The sequence below is a fragment of the Eschrichtius robustus genome, chromosome 6 (assembly GCF_028021215.1).
Source record: "Eschrichtius robustus isolate mEscRob2 chromosome 6, mEscRob2.pri, whole genome shotgun sequence".
Classification (NCBI taxonomy): domain Eukaryota; kingdom Metazoa; phylum Chordata; class Mammalia; order Artiodactyla; family Eschrichtiidae; genus Eschrichtius; species Eschrichtius robustus.
This window is the reverse complement of record NC_090829.1, coordinates 134,517,879-134,535,361: the sequence shown is the minus strand read 5'-3', so window position 1 is coordinate 134,535,361 and position 17,483 is coordinate 134,517,879. Positions and strand designations below refer to the sequence as shown.

At 46.0% G+C, this 17,483-nt stretch overlaps 1 protein-coding gene across 1 annotated transcript in view; it reads right to left on the bottom strand.

The window, feature by feature from the left end:
- The window catches only part of HUNK (hormonally up-regulated Neu-associated kinase), a 105,768-nt gene that overhangs the window by 32,716 nt on the left and 55,569 nt on the right, over positions 1 to 17,483 (bottom strand). Inside the window, exons 4-5 of the mRNA XM_068545755.1 lie at positions 14,657 to 14,792; positions 1,672 to 1,799 (exon numbers count right to left, since the gene is read on the bottom strand). Coding sequence (XP_068401856.1) covers positions 1,672 to 1,799; positions 14,657 to 14,792 — 264 coding nt within the window. The remainder of the gene's footprint in view (positions 1 to 1,671; positions 1,800 to 14,656; positions 14,793 to 17,483) is intronic.

The window sequence follows — 17,483 nt, the reverse complement described above, 5'->3', positions numbered from 1 at the left end:
AACTGTCACATGACTCTGCACGTGTGATGAAACTGCACAGAACTAAATACACACCAACACACACAAGTGCAGGCATATCTCAATAAGCTCAATGGATTCTAACAAGGTCCTGGTGGTGATATTAAACTACAGTTACTTAAGATCCTACCAATGGGGGAAACTGGGTGAAGGGTAAACATATCTCGCTGTATGATTTCTCACAGCTGCATGTGAATCCACAATTACACCACAACAAAAAGGTGTTTAAAAATTGTAATTGGTTAAAAAACAACAACAACAACAACAAAAACCTATCTTTATTCTCTATCCCCTTATCCTGGTTTATCTTATTTTCTTTAGAGCACTTAAACTATTAAACATCACACGTGTTTGTTTATATGTTATTTTTTTGCCTCCCCTGCTGATATGTATGCTCTATATGGGTAGAGACTGTTTTATCCTCCTGGTGCCTAGAGCATTCCTAGCACAGAGTTGATGCCCAGGACATATTCATGGAATAAGTGAATGAATGTGAAATATGGAATGAATGAATGAATGTGCTTTCATTGCAGCACTTTCAACATTTCAGAAAGCTCTAAAACATAAATATAACAATTCAATCAACATTTTGCACATTTTCTAACTCCAGGAGTTATGGCTCTTGGTGCAGAACTATTTCTTTTACAACGACAGAACTGTGTAACTCATCTTTCCAAGTACATAATGCCGCCTTTGCTTTCAGCCTCCAGAGATTCGAACCTCCCCAGCAGAGATGAAAGTATGAACCGAATTAGATAATTACCTATAAGAATGCATTTCAGCTTGGGTGCCATTTGGCAAGCATTAAATTCCGGGTCAGGCTCATGGATGCTTTATAAACTCAAGAAAAAAATACCTGATAGTAGTCAAACAAAAATGCTATATTTTAACCATGTTTCATACATTGGAATTAAATAATTACTCCTTTTTTCTTTTTTGGCCACATGCCTTATCTTAGTGAAGCTGAGTTTATTCTAAGGAGCCAATTAAATGACTGTCAAGGCCAAGCCAAGGCCAGGAACTTGAAGTGAATTGTGAAACAAACCAAAGAACAAACTGTACTAATCTGCTGGATCTGAAACCAAACCTTAATACGAACTGTTTACTGAAACGTGAACCAGGTAAAGTTGAGTGTAGTTTCCAAACACACCTGATGATTCAGTCTAATCAAGTAACCAAACCTATATATATTTAAAAGCTCCTGAACAGGCTCAAAAACTCACATTGCTAAACAAATCCCAGACCAAAGTTGAATGAAACTAATATTTCTTTACAGTGACTTGACTAAGGAAGACACAATAGAAATGTGATGATCAACATTCTTTTCAAAGTCAACATGATACTATGGTGAGTTTTAAAACACACCAGCCTGAAAGTATTTTTCCAAGGGAGACTATACGATCCTTTTGATATGTGTATTTTGTGCAGAAGGAGGAAGTTAGGGGTTCAGAATTACAACGGAAAAAGAAAGGATTGAGGAGAGTGCCTCCTTAGAGACGGGAAACCCAACCATTTTTTGTGACTTAGCTTTAATACTAGGAAGAGACCGAGTACAAGCAGAGGGTCGTCCTAACTCCAGTGCTGCAAAACAAACACTGCTTCCGGTGGTTAGAATGCAGCCCTGGGCCCTGATCGGAGTGGCAGGTGCGTTACCTGTGGAGAGCTGGGTGGGAAGGGGGTTCATTTCCTTGTCCACCATCTTCTGGTACAAAGCCCTCAGGCTAAAAGGCTCCACCGTGAAAGGCAGGGTCCCGGTCAGCATGGCATACATGTTCACACCTCTGAAAAGAGAGACACCAGAGCATGAGACCAGAAGAAGACCCCGGGGAGAGGATGGCAAAGAGGGCGTGGGCTTGGGGAAGCTGCAGTCCTGCCACTTTCATGTCCACCTCAGTGCTCCTTCTTGGTCATTTTCTAGAACACTCAGCTCTGCTCTGAAACAGCAAATGTGAAAGACGTGGGTGAAAGCACAACTCTGACAATGTGGACAGGCAATAAGAAGAGTTTAAAGAGCTTCAAGATGATACAAATGAACTTATTCACAAAACAGAAACAGATTCACAGACATAGAGACTTATGGTTACCAAAAGGGGAAGGGGGGGATAAATTAGGAGTTTGGGGTTAACAGATACACACTACTATATATAAAAGTGATAAACAACAAGGACCTACTGTATAGCACAGGGAACTCTACTCAATATTCTGTAATAACCTATTATGGGAAAAGAATCAGAAAAAGAATGGATATATGTATATGTATAACTGAATCACTTTGCTGTATACCTGAAACTAACACAATATTGTAAATCAACTATACTCCAATATAAAATTAAATTAAAATTAATTAATTAATTAAAAATAAATAAATAAAGAGCTTCAAGAGCTATCCCAGTAAGGAGGGGAAACTATGTCCCTTCCTTGTGGAAGGAAGTCCAGACCAAATGATGTGAAAAATACCTGGGGAACCTCATGTAAATGGGAACCTCGAATAAAAGTAGGTCTGCCATGATGTGGTTTTCCAAGTACAGTTTACAAGGTGGAGCCGGGAGGAGGTCGGACCAAAAAATACATAGCAAGACCCTGCATAGGAGGGCAAGTCACGGCATAGCCAGCATGCCTGGTTACCACTCAGCCCTTTGAGACAAAAGTCTCATACCCCACACTGGTGTTTCGCTCTTCCCTTGAGTTCTGTTTTGGCCTGTCACTGGAGAAATTCCTTTGGGGGTGGGGAGGGGAAAGGAAGTCTCTTTCCCACTCTTATTTTCTATATTATTGTTTATTGTGAGATTCTGCCACACAGCTCTGGCCCAATATCTCAGATGTGGTCAGAATACCTTTCGAATGGGCTTAACTATACTTATATCCAAAGCCAAACCAGAGAGCAGCAACATCTCTTGGAGGATTTTTATTCTTCTGATGTGCAAACCTAGGATCATTTTGATGAGATTTCCTGATGGGGATGAAATGCCTTGCCTGCCAAGAGGTCTGAAGCGTTCAAAAGCGCCCAAGGGAATGTTTTTAAAAGAGGCAACAGGATCTCCAGTCCAAACAAATCCAATGAGACTGACTGAAATGAAGACCCTTGGGGCCCAATTCCACCAAGGTGCCTCTGAATCACAGCGCTCCGGAGAAGGACAGGTACAGAGCCCACAGGCTCCAGCTAGAGATCATTCTCGAATTGCAGGCATATGCCAAGACCCAGTTCCTGCTCTGTAACTCGCAGTCGAGTTAGGGAGACTGATACATCAACATTCATTCCACAAATGCTTGCAGGTCGGCTCTCTGCCCCAGGCAGTGGAATAGATGCTGGCTCTGGGGCGGGTGGGGAACCAGACAAGGAGCTGCCATCTTAGACTTAGAATTGGGTGAAGGCTGACAACCAGCAAGTCAACAAATAAATAAGCACAGTTCTTTCAAATAGTGAGTGCAGAGGGGATAAGAAAATGCTGAACTCTGCTGCTCTTGACCCCAGAGGAGTTCAATTAAGGGAGACAGAGGACTATAATAAGTACTTGAAGATGGGAGGCCTCTCAGGGGTAAGTATATATGTGTGAGCTTATCTGTCTTGGCCGGCTGGATATGAGGATAAACTGTGTAGACCAAGAAATGGAGACAAGAATGAACAAAGCACATGCAGAGCCGTTTAGAGCAGCGTTTTCCTGTGTGTGCTAAGTGGAACACGTTTCCCAGGACAAGAATAGATGTTGGGTGAATAAACCTTCTATGGCCAGATAATTTGGGGAGTAGTCACCTGGCATTAAGTGGATGTGGGCTCAGAATGGGGCGCAGGAGACTGTGTCATGTTGTTATTAAAGTCTGAACGGGAGGGATGGTGTGCAGTGGAAAGAGAAAGGCAAATTAGCAATAGAGACGTTTGAAGGGGAAGCAAGATGCAAACGTGGAAAGCAGGATGATGGTGGTGATCGTGATAGAAGACAGGAAGCTGGGAGGAGAGCCAGTTTGGGGGCAGAGGGAAGCGGTGTTAGGGGATGTAACCTGTTTGAGAAACTGGGATGCAGTGCTGCATTGTGGGTCTGTTTGAGGCAGAGCCAACCATCCTTGCTTGGAGGATGCTTGGAGACTGATGAGGGGGAAAACTAAGAGGGCCTCCAAATTTTATCATTTTTGCATTCAAAGGGGTCTTGGACACATGGCTCTTATGGATGGAAACCCCATGGGACACTCCACAAGGTTGTTGTTGGAGACCCCTGAAGAACCTCAGAGTCAAACAGCTTCCAACCTCCCTAAGTCAGCTCGGGCCATTCAGGGCAATGCATGGGGAGGGGCTTCAAATACTAAGCCAAAGTCTACAACTTCTACCCATTGGCTGTGGGACACGACCAGTCAATCCTGTCCCCGCTCACCTCTGTGTGCCTTAATCCTGGCTCTGACACTCACACCTAAAGCTGAACAGCCTGGTACTTAAACAATATCATTTTTCCCGCAGGTGTTTTATGGTACCCAACCCATACAGTGATTCCCAAACTGAGGCACAGGGACACAACTTCAGGGGCTCAGCAGTCCTACTTTTGCTTTTCTTGTGGTGACAATACTAAAACATTTGACAAAGCCCAACCAGGGACATGGGACGGCTGCCATATAACCCAGTCACCTCCACTGTACACACTTGACTGCAGTGCCTGCTTTTGCATTTGTGTTTACCAACACACACCTTTATTAAGGTGTGTGCTAAAATATATCACCTTTATTATCATAGGCCAATGAGAAAGGAGCAGAGGTGGACTTAATTTGTCAGTGATGTCTCTATGCTTATATCTGTGGGAAAGAAAGCCTCCTGATGATCTGGAGAGTGTGGTGGTTCCCAAAGTGTGGTCCTCAGACCAGCAGCCGAAGCATCACCTGGGAACTTGCTAGAAATGCAAATTCTTGGGCCACGCGCCAGACCTACTGAGTTAGAAACTCGGGGGGTGGGGACCCGCCCCCCACGTGCTTCCCGTGCACACTCAAGGTTAAAAGCCACTCAAAGAGTGAAAAGTGGTGAGCGGGTGCAGTGATCCCAAGCCGGGACTGAGCAGCTCAAAAAGCCTGTGCCCAGCGGTGAGAACCACACTCAGACTGCATACAGCAATTCAGCTCCCACCCACAGTAGTCTTGGCCTTTAGTGAATGTTGCTAATTTGAATATTTGGGGGTTCTTTTAGTCTTGGTTAGATTTAACTTGTAAATGAGTTTTGGTTTTTCATTTCTACAGGACCCTAAATAAAAGTTTAATTTTACATGCATGCACAATAAGTAAAACTTAAATAAAAATCACAAGTCAACACGAGGGGTTACCAAGAATGTTCTTCCTTTATAAGAATGAACGATACTGAAGTTTGATGAATATCGCCCTATGACCTTTTCTATTTCCCTTTATCTTTAGGGACACAGAGCATGCTGTGACAGGCGGGGTGCCTGAAAGAGTGCAGAATGCTACATAAGGTAGCATGTTATGGTAATGGGACGGGGATCCAACTGAAGAAGTTTGGTGAGTGTAATATGGGGTCAGAGAACTGACTCTAAAAGCTTTATGAACTTTCTTCCTTCAAGGAGTTCTTAAGACATCAAACTGCTTGTCTCCTTGTCACGCCTGGCTGCAAAAGATGACAGAAATCTCCTCCAGGGCTTCCCTGGTGGCGCAGTGGTTAAGAATCTGCCTGCCAATGCAGGGGACACAGGTTCGAGCCCTGGTCCGGGAAAATCCCACATGCTGCGGAGCAATTAAGCCCGTGTGCCACAACTACTGAGCCTGCAGTCTAGAGCCCGTGAGGCACAACTACTGAGCCCGCGTGCCGCAACTACTGAAGCCCGCATGCCTAGAGCCCGTGTTCCACAACAAAAGAAGCCACCGCAATGAGAAGCCCGCGCACCACAACAAAGAGTAGCCCCGCTCACCACAACTAGAGAAAGCCCGCGTGCAGCAACGAAGACCCAAAGCAGCCAAAAAAAAAAAAAAAATCTCCTCCAGTCACTGCCCCTCTCTATGATCTGGTGGTGACCACAGATAAAGGTAGCAGATGCTTGTCTTAAAAATGGTGTCCGTGAACTCTGTGGTCAGACCAGGATCGAGCAAGTGGTTTTTATAGTAATTCTACCTGATTATTTTACCAAACTCACTCCAGGTTTCCATTTCTCTTGGAGGAGTTTATCATCAACAAAAAACAGTCACAAATCTGTAAAGAAGACCCAGCTCTCTCATCCAGCGTCTCTCATCTATAAAATGTGGATAATAATAGTACCTACCTCTCAGGCTGTATGAGGGTCAAATGAACTAAGCTACAGAAAGTGCTGAATGCTGTGCCTGGCATAAATTTACTGCTTGATAAATGTGACCTGTCATTTCATCACAAAACTTTTAAAAACGAGAGATAAAAAGCTACCATTATATTTGTACCTATTGCCAAATAATAATGGAAACGTACATTAATAGTCCTACAGCCGCAGGAGATTTGAAAAGGGAAACCAGATTGAGCATCTTAATTCCCCTCCCTTAGAGTTTTCATACACGCTTAATATCTGGATAAAGAGAAATCCAGTCCCTTTGACATTTCGGAAGGATGTGAGAATACCAAGGGAAAAATGTGGAATGCGGTTTATAAACCTCTGTAATCCCATAGAATTAGTAGGAGTTTCAAAAACATGTTCAGAATTTCCTGATGTGTCTTTTGAAACATGGCCCATGGGCTTTCTCGCTTCTCCATGGCAGACATGGGGCCCCCAAGAACCACAGATAGTTTTAAAGAAAGAAAGTAATGAGATGCTGGGATAAAGGAGGGCAACAAGCAAATACCATTCAGGGTTTTCCAAGCAGAAAGAAATAAGGATGGAAGCAAATCCAGAGAGACTGGCCAGGTGGAATACTCTGATGTCAAAAAAGAAGGAAAAAGTGCCACTGAAGGGCAGCTAGAAGAAGAGAGGAAGGGGCCTCGGGAAATGTAAATGTGGAATCTTTGGGATTAAATCAGGAGCCAAATTGTGGTCCTGATACTAATCTGAAACACAGAAATATTCCCTGGAGGAAAAGTTGGGGTATCACCTGGCATCTCTGAAAGGAAAGACATAGAGTCACAGCTCCCTGGAGAAGTCGGCCAGCAACTTTAACAAGACACAAGGGACAAAGCAATTGGCAGAGCTACGGTGTCAGGGCAGGGTGTGGATACAGGTTCTCACAGGGCCAGTGGGCAGCCCAGTTTATACCAGAGTGAAACTGAGAGAACCTTCAGCTGACACACCTTGCTTCTGTGTGATTCTTCAAGAAAGAAACTGCCTTGGAAAAATTAAAAATAACTCTCCGCCTAAAAGCAATAGCCTTCCATCTTTCAGTATCAAACTTCTGATTTAAGGTCTTAAAAATAGAGCAGGAACAGATCCATCCATTTGGTAAATCTCAAAGTTCACAACTGCTCCATTAAGTGGTCTGTGTTCAGCAAGCAATTATTTTCTTGTGGATTTTAAGGCTTCTGCCCCCCACCTCCCGCCGACTTTTCCTTTCTTCCTTTTCCTCTTCTATTTTAAATGCACATGCTGGCTACAAAAACAAAAAAGTCTTGTATTTTATAACTGAAAAAGCTCAGAAGCTAAAGAAACCTTCTCTTTGAAAAGCCAAAAGCTCTAAACTACCCAAAAGAAGCCATCAGTCTCCTCTTTCTGCCTGCTTCTCCTGCCATCTTTCATTTTAAGGGGGCCTGAATGAAGAGAAAAGGCTATCCTTCCAGATTTGAGCCCTGGAAGTAGCTGCTGGTGTCTGGTAGTACTTTTACAAAACGGAGTCTGAGGACTGGAACAAATTCTCCCGCTCTTCCTCCTGAATGCTTAGGTCTATATGGGGATAGTAGGGCTGGGAACAAGATGGTACCCCTCGGCCAACTTGTCTACCCAAAGGGACAGCACTGGAACAGAGATTTCCCACAAAGTGAAAACAGACTCAGTGAGCCTGGGAGGGTGGTCTGGGTGTATTATGCAGGACACTCCACTAAGTACCAGGTCTTCACACAAATGCTTCCCTCACCTCAGATGCCCCCACGAGAGCAGAGAGCAGCTTTGGTGAAAAAATGTTGCATTCTCAATGTTTTGGGGATAGAACTCTCAATTTCCGTTTTCCCTACCCTTAGAGATTCACCGAAGTTCTCCCAAGAGCATTGTAATATTTTGAAAATTAAGTTAATTTGGATTCTTTTCATTTAAAAAGTACATCTGCATTAAAGGGTTTTTTAAATTAGCATATATGTCACTCTGAGGAAAAGTCAGTTGCAATAAAAAAAGTTCACTGCACCAGAATAAATATTTAATTTTTGTGTCTGAAGTTTCAAAATTCACTGGAGATAGAGATATAGATATTTCATTCATAGGGGTTAAAGGAAAGAAGTGAATGATTTTAAAGGTATTCATATACAGTTCAAATACAAAAACAATGATCATTGAAAATAACGGGAATTCCCCAAGATGTCACACACCTTTTTCCATTTCCATTGTTAATCCCTGATTCACTAGAGGAGGATCCTGGGGGCTCCATTTGTGGGGAAGAGCTTTCTTTCCCAAGCTTTCCTTGAATGACAAGCTGGTTTTCTTCCTGAGTCAGTGTCAGAAGTCTTGAAGAAAGGCCCCATCCATCTGTCAAGGTCCAAAAAAAACCTCTGGAGACAGGAGTTTGCTTTCATTTTGGAAGCGAACTCTTCATTTTATTGTTTCAAAACAATAAAAGGGATGTTTTATAATACTGGTGTCTGACCCAGGAAGAAAATTGGTCCCACTTTCACTCGCTTTTTAAACAGCCTTTAAAATTAAATTCTCTTTGGGTTTTCCGTTTCCAATGCCGCCAGCAAAGTCATGGGCACCAAACAGAAACCTAACCAGTATCTCAGACACAACACCCCAAAGCAGTGGAAAAGTAATCTCTTAAGGTTCTGAAGTTTTGTTTTCTCCAAGATTAAGAGCAAGAGGAATCAGACTTTTCACAACTACCCGCCTTTGCATAGGCTGTTCCCTCTGCCTGGAAAGTTTCCCCTCCTTTTCTCCATCTGGCAAACTCCATGTCATCCCTCAGGAGCAGATTAAAGGCTCCTCTGATGCCTTCTTGAATTTAACCCAGCTGGGCAGCCTCATTTGTTCTCAGCACCGTGCCTCCTGACATGCTCTATTTGTTTTTAGGTGAGACTTCTAGGTCACCTATAAGCAGGTATCTTGGTCAGCTTGGGCTGCCATAACAAAATACCACCGACAGGGTAGTTTAACCACCAGAAATTTATTTTCTCACAGTTCGGGAGGCTGGAAGTCTGGATCAGGGTGGCAGCGTGGCCAGGTTCTGGGGAGGTCTCTTTTCCTGGCTTGTAGACGGCCACCTTCTCCCCGTGTCCTCACATGTTAGGGAGTGAGCAATCTCTTCTTAAAAGAACACCAATGCCATCATGAAGGCTCCACCCTCATGACCTCCCAAAGGCCCAACCTCCAGATACCATCACACTGGGGGTTAGGGCTACAAAATATGAATTTTGGGGGGAACACACTTGTCCATAGGAGTAGATAAGTATGTTCAATTGCAAAACAAACAAACAAAAAAAAACAAAGACCACAAATTCCTTGCTACTCCTCCATCAGGGGGTGGAATCTATCTCTCCTCTTGACTCTGGGCTTGGCCATGCACTCTGCTTTGTCCAAAGAGACATGAGAAAAGGTGACACAGAGGCCTCTTGAAAAGTGCTTCTGCACCAAGGCTTGTCCTCTCTTGCTCCAGGGACTCTCCCACCATTATGTGAATGAAATTCTACATGTTGGTGGTTTTCTTTTGTTTCTGGTTTTCATGCAGCCAATAATATATGGGGAACAGCAAGGACTGAGACTTCGGTATATGGTCTGACCTTTTGGTGACCTCTGCTGGGGGGCTGTGAGGGGTGACCAAGACTTCAGCTAGTCCGTTTCACTTGTCAATTAGTGCACTTGATTCACTGGGAAGGAGAATGGCTCTTGGGATCTGGAGTGGTGAGTTTTTACTCACCTTTCACCTTTGCTGAGATTGCAGAGCTTAAGCAAAGGAAATCTCACAATTCTGGAGGCGCAGAGTCTGTGATGAAGGTGTTGGCAGTGTTGGTGTCTCCTGAGGGCAGTGAATGAGCATCTATTCCTTGCTGCTCCCCGAGCCTCTGATGGTTTGCTGGCCATCTGGGGTTCCTTGGCTTCTAGATGCATCACCCTGATCCCTGCTTTCATTGTCACATAGTCTTCTCTCTGTGTCCAAATTTCCCCTTTATGTGAGGACACAATCATATTGGACTACAGCCCATCCTAATGACCTCATTTAGCTCATTAAAGACCCGATCTCTAAGTAAGGTCATATTCTGAGGTCCTGGGGTTTAGGACTCCAACATACCTTTTTCTGGAGGGACACAATTCAATCCATAACTTTTTTGTTACCCACCTGCTTATAATTGTCCAATAGTCTCTCACTACCTTTAGGGCAAAATTCAAACCCCTTCCCACCCCTTCCCACTCTACAGCCCTCACACATCCTGTTCTGTCTGCCTACAGCCTTCTCCCACACCTTCTTCTTCCCATAGCTGATTCTTCTCATCCTTAGGATTTGGCCTTGAGGTCTTCTCAAGAGGCCACCCCCATCCTTGTGCCCTGCATCCCGCCCACTTCTTCCACAGCCATTACCACACTGAGTTTACAGCTTTTTAAAAATTGTCCGTCTGCCCCACTAGTTTGTAAACCCTACAAGAGGAAGTACAACATAGTAGAAGCAGTAGAGGGTGACGATTAAAGGCAGACTCCAGAGTCAAACCACCTCAGTCCATCTTGGCTTGATCGCGCACCAGCTGTGTGTGTTATCTGGGCAAGTGCCTTCAGCTCTTCATGCCTCAGTGTCCTCATCTGTAAAGTGGGACAACAGAGCACTCCCTTGAAGTGCTGTGAGGCAGACGAGATGAGCTAAAACCCACAGAGCCCTTGGAACACTGCTCGTCACTCGGTGGGAAGTATGTGAGGGTTAACAGCGATCATTACAGGAGCAGGATGGACCATTGTGCACTCAGAACTCGGCACAGGGCCTGACTCCACAAATATCTGCCGAATGAACAAATCTCTAGTAAGCCAATATAGGGCTCACATAGCTTCCTTTTGTTTTTTAAGCTTTATCAACAGCTTCTAAAAAGGGCCGAGTTTATACCATCCCTGTGAATTAGGTGTGGGTCATGTGGTCTCTTCCCCTAGGGAATGTTCCAGAGAGTCAGCTAACACAGAGCTGCTCTGGGGAAACCTCGTTTCTAAGAAGGAATAAAACACGACCCTTTGTGGCTGAGCAAGGGTAAGAATTTACTGCACCTCAACTCCCCACCTCAGGGCACCGGAACAGGGACTCGGGGGGCTGCGGTTTCTGGTTTACCTGGACGCATCCCACACGGGCCTCCAGAGCTTTGCCGTGATCAGCTGAAGTCCAGTGTCTGTAAAGTGTATAACCGTTTATCAAAGGCTTTCACATACATTACTTGATGGTATCATGACTAAGAATATGGCCCGATTAGAGCTTTCAGGAGACTTTCAGCTGCACATCATCTTCTTGAAAAAAATGCGATTAAGTGGAGGTTAGCAAAGAAGTGTCCAGCTGCCCCAGACACAGCCTCACCAGGCCAGCAGCCAGGGTGGGGGCGGGAGGCGAAGAGTCCGGGCGTCCTGGTCTCGGGTCATCTCCATTCCTCCTGCAGCTTCCCCTTCACCTGCCCTCCTCCGAGGCCACCATTACTTCTGGGTAGAGTCACTGGATGGATGGCGACACAGCAGGTGGCAATGGACCAAGTCCCTTTATTTTATTTTATTTATTTATTGTTTAATTTATCTTTGGTTGCGTTGGGTCTTCGTTGCTGTGTGCGGGCTTTCTCTAGTTGCGGCGAGCAGGGGCTACTCTTCGTTGTGGTGCACAGGCTTCTCATTGCGGTGGCTTTTCTTGTTGCGGAGCACGGGCTCGAGGCGCGCGGGCTTCAGTAGTTGTGGCACACAGGCTCAGCAGTTGGGGCTCGCGGGCTCTGGAGCTCAGGCTCAGCAGTTGTGGTGCACGGGCTTAGTTACTCCATAGAATGTGGGATCTTCCCGGACCAGGGCTCGAACCCGTGTCCCTTGCATTGGCAAGCGCACTCTTAACCACTGTGCCCCCAGGGAAGTCCCAAGTCCCTTTATTTTAATCATGGGGCCCCAAAACTAAGAAATTGAGCATCTGTGGTCACTAAATGTGGATTCCTTTCCCGCGTCAAGGGACTTGGAAGAAGAGGTAAGAACAAAGTCCGAGCTTAATACTGACCCTCGGATGGTGCTGCCTTTTGCAGCCTGTGCTTTTCATTTTCCTTTATATTTCCCCACACAGGATAAATGATTTGTCCCCATCTTAGTATTAGCACAAGGGGACGAGTGACCCCAGGCTGGTTATAAGGCCAGGCGCTCTCCTACAGCTCTGGCAATCCACTGGCTCCTTCCTTCCTGCCTTCCTTCCTTCCTTCCTTCTACCAGCAGTTCTAGACTTTGCGGAGATGCCCGCTTTGTTAGTCACGGGCCAGAAAGGGTCCCTCTCACACAGGCTGAGCTTCATCACCATGACAACCAGGGATGACACTGTATTGTCCAGTCCCCTCGAGAGCAGGACCTCAAGAGCAAACTGTCACCTCTTCTCCAACCTCTCTTTCCCTTTGATCACTATGTCGCCCACCCCACTGCCTGTCACCACAGTTACATGACACCCCTGAACCCCTGGTCTTTCAGACTCCCCATTCTCCACTTTTTTTTTTTTTTTTTTTGGTACACAAATCATCCCTCTCAAAGCTTTCCATTTAGCCTAAATACGTTCCCTAACTGTTAAGGAGAGAGAATGACTATAGACTCCAGCTTTCATATTCACCCATTAATAAATAAATACTTATTAAGGGCAGATTACGTGCCAGACACTTATGACACCAAGAATGGATTTCACCTGTGTATTGACTCTGACCCATTGGTGTTGGCTGCCTGGAGGGCTGTGTTGAGAAGGATTCTGAGGCCCGCCTGGGCACAGTATAAAAAGAGTCTGTGATTAGCACTGCCAGTCACACCACCCAGCGCACCTCAGAGAGAAGGTATCCTCTACCTCTGCTTCCTTCCGCCACTCCCCCCTACCCCAGTGGCCCCCAGCAAGTCAGCAGCACACGGCACCCTCTCCACCTGCAGCCTTCACACATCCTCTGGAGAGAGGGAAGGAACCGGGAGCTCAGGCTGAGGCGTGAACAGCCCTGAGTGCCAAGCGCAGCTCCCACACCTACAGGCTGGGGGGCTCTGGGCCACACTAACCACAGAGCTGCCCTCCTGTCTGTGTAAAAGAGGGTAAGAGCCGGCCTCACAGGTTGTCCTGAGGATCAAAGGGGACAGTTAACTCCGAGCCCTCAGCAATGGAAGCTGATCCCCTACTCACTGGTCTCACCCGCTGGCTGAACAAGCAGAGCGGCGGTTCCAGGGAGACCTGGCCCTTTCTGGGAAAGTTCAGGGAATTCTGGTGCCCTCAGAATCTCAGTCTCGTCTCTGGTTCCTCTGAATAATCTCCAACCAGAACTTCCTGAAATCCCCTCACTGCCTCACATTCCTTTGTCTGCTTCCTCTGCCAGCTTTAGCCCCTGACCCTCTAGCTTCTGTTCACCTGGATGAAGTGCCTGTCCCTCCCTCCCTCCCTTCTCTCCTTTTCCTCTTCTTTCCTTCCTCCCTCCCTCCCTCCATCCCTCTCCAGCCCAGGCTCTGTGCCAGGTGCTGAGGCATCCCTGGAACAAGAGGCGGACTCTGCAGTGGTGACACTGGATTAACAGTGGAATGTGGGAGTGGACGGGCCATTCAAAGAGCTGGGAAATGGCATTCCAGGCAAAAGCAACAGCAAGTGCTGGCCAGGGGGGAGGGGGATGGGGGGGTTGAGCAAAATAGGTGAAGGGGATTAAGAGGCACAAACTTCCAGTTATAAAATAAATAAGTTACTGAGATGTAATCTACAGCATAGGGAATATAGTCAATAATATGGCAATAACTTTGTACAGTGACAGATGGTTGCTAGACTTATTGTGTTGATCAATTTGTAATATACATAAATGTCGAACCACTATGTTGTACACCTCAAACTAATACGATATTATACGCCAACTATACTTCAATAAAAGAAAAGAAATAGCGAGTGCAAAGTCCAGAGGTGGGGAAGACAAAACAGAAGCCGACATGTGTGAAGAGCCGTGAGCAGAGGGTGGGGTGATAGGTGCAGAGGCAGGAGACGTGGGCAGACCCACGAGGTCTGGGGCCAGGCCCCAAGGCTGGGATTTATGCTGATGCTGACGGAAAGCTTTGGGAGACTCCAAGCAGGGGAAGGACATGAGTGACTCGTGAAACCAGAACATGATCTCGGCGAGGGCACGGCTCTGTTTTCCTCCCTTCCAGCACGTTAATGAATTTTAATAAAAGTCTTTCGGGCAGTTGGTGGAGAAAAGACAGAAAGAACAGAGGTGAAAGTCAGGACCCCAAAGAATCACTGCATATGTATCCCAGGGCCTATCATTATAATTCATGCTCATCAAATACTCAAAGGTTATTTCATAAGAAGGGGACAGCGGAGACAGCAGGAGGGAGCATTCAGTCTTAGACGCTCAATAACTCACATGGACCAGACATCGATTTTGGGGCCGTATTTCTTCCTGGCGAGGAGTTCGGGCGCGGCGTACGCGGGGCTGCCACACTGTGTGCTGAACGGGTCGGAGTGGCCCAGGATCCCGGCACAGTTGCTCAAGCCAAAGTCTGCAAAGAGGGGAGGACAAAACCAGCCCTGAATTAGAAAACCATGGAAATGAAAAAGGGGGGAGGGTTGGGGGAAGCAGCAGGAAAGGAAACATTCTCTCGGGCTAACACATCATTTCACATCCAAAAGGAAACCCAGCAGCTGTGAACCGTAACCTCTGGATATGGGTCTCAAGACAAAAGTTCCCTTGCTGAACTGGAAACATTTTCTATCAGGCCTCACAGTCAAATCCAGCGAGAGCTAAAAAGTATGTTGAACCAAAACATATTTTCATCAAATCTTGGAAATGAGTCATCCAGAAAAAAAGACAGGATTGCTTTCTAGGACTAAGGCAGAAGGAGAAAACGAGCAGAAGTCCTTGGAGTCAGCCTGCTGGCTTCCAAGTGGCCAAGTGGGAAAAAGCCGAAGGAAGATTGATTTTCTCTGGCTGGTGTTGGTGTCACCCCAGGTGACATGCGATCCCACTAGTTAGGGCTGACTTTTTTGGCTGAATGCTTTCATTTTATGCAAGTCTCTTAAAAATGCTCCCAATGCATGAGGCAACATATGGTGATTTGAAGAGGGGGGAAAAATACACCCAACGATTTAGACAACGCTGAGTGTTGGCCGGAAAAATAACGCCGGGAAGATAGCAATGAGAACTAGACTAAATGACGTCCTAGCATTGCTTTGTTCCTGGATGATTAAGGCAGGGGGGAGGAAGAAAGAAGCGCCCAGTGCATCTAAAGCCATACTGGGTCCATTGTGCCTTTTGTGCTGTGTTTACTTTTGACCTTACAGATCCTGCAACTGACAGGTCATTAGAGGGCTGTTAGTGTTAGGTCCTCATCTGATATCTTTCCTCAATCTTTGTTGATTGCAGAATTAAGAGCATGGCTCCTCCTTTGAACTTCAATGTAAATATTATGGTTTTGGTCCCCAAACAGAAGGCTCAGCCCCCGGGGCTCAGTCAGAAAGGGGCTGTGGTCAGAGACAGGCTCCACATCGGGAACAAAACCCTTGCACTTTCTCAACTGGCAAGATATACATCTAATTTCGTTGACTGTTTTCTCCTTGAGGCTAACATGTCTCCACCTGCAGAGCTACGGCTCTTGTGAAAGCTGTAGAAAAGCTCAGGAAAGGAGAGACATAGGGTGGGTCAGCGCTGCGAGCCCACGAAGTTACTCACACACCACAGGTCAAGATGCACCACCAAAAATTCTCCCCACAGTCGCTGGTGTAAGCTGTATAAGGAAAGAGCGCTTCTGAGTAGAACCCCAGGACTTCCCTGGTGGCTCAGTGGTTAGGAATCCGCCTGCCAATGCCGGGCACACGGGTTCGAGCCCTGGTCCGGGAAGATCTCACATGCCGCGGAGCAACTAAGCCCATGCGTCACAACTACTGAGCCTGCGCTCTAGAGCCCGCGAGCCACAACTACTGAGCCCGTGTGCCACAACTACTGAAGCCTGTGTGCCTAGAGCCCGTGCTCCGCAACAAGAGAAGCCACCACGGTGAGAGGCCCACCCATGGCAATGAAGAGTAGCCCCTGCTCACCGCAACTAGAAAAAGCCCGCGTGCAGCAACGAAGACCCAAAGCAGCCAAAAATAAATTTAAAAATAAATAAAATTTTAAAAAATAAATAAATAGAACCCCATCCAAGCAGAGCTCTGAAAACACATCAAGGCTCTGAAGATCACCCAAACTCTTCAGCTCAAGACTGGAATGAAGAATCAGAACCAAAATCGGGGTGAGCAAACCAACCAGGAATGCTGCCTGTTCACATACTTGACTCTTCTTTTGTTTGGGGGAGTTTTTTAAAATATGATTTTATTCCTTTCTCTTAATCTCCCTCCTCCTCTCTTCCTCTGCTCTCTACTCTTGCGCTCCCACCCTGACAAATAGGGGGACAAAAGGCCCCGATTTCTTTTCCCATCGGCCCAGCCTGCACTAGCAGACTGCACATAACCTGCCCAAGAAGGCCCTTCAAGGGCTCCACGGCTCTCTCGGATTAGGAGGAGATCTCTGTTCAGAAGGATCTGAGGGCCCTGCTCTCGGGTCCCACCCTGTGGTATCACTGAAGTGGGAGAAGTGGGGGGATCATAAGTAGAAAAATCATACTGAGCTTTAAACTGAATGGCCGCTTAAAACCCCCAAAGGAAACTTAAGGAAACAACCAATGTGTAAAGAACACCCACCATGGTAAGATGGAGAGGTAGCACCATGGAATACACATCAGATTAACCAGGCCAACATTTCAAGGAAAATTTCTTTAACAGTCATGTTAGAGGCCCAGTCTCCTAAGAGCCCCTAAACTAAAAGCCTCCCTTTCGAATCTCCGTGGGGTTCCATTAACTCCTTCAATTACTCCCTCACCTCCTGACTTGGGGTCTACAACAAAGTGCTTGATCTTAAAAGAGGGCAGGGGAGGGGAGATAAGAGACCAGATCACCCCCCTTTGCTCCCAGGCAAGCTTGTGCACACAGCCTCTTGCCTTGTCTTAAGTTTCAAGAAGATAAATAAGCAGAGGATCTGGGGAATGGAGAAAATAAAATCTACATTTTAAGTGACTTATGTTGACCTAGCCTAAAGGGTTTAATTTAAAATATATTGTAGAGAAATAACTAATATGTTTCACATTCATAACTGTAATTATTAAAATTTTACACATATGCCTATAATTAGAATTGTGAAACTAGGGAGAAGTTCGCCT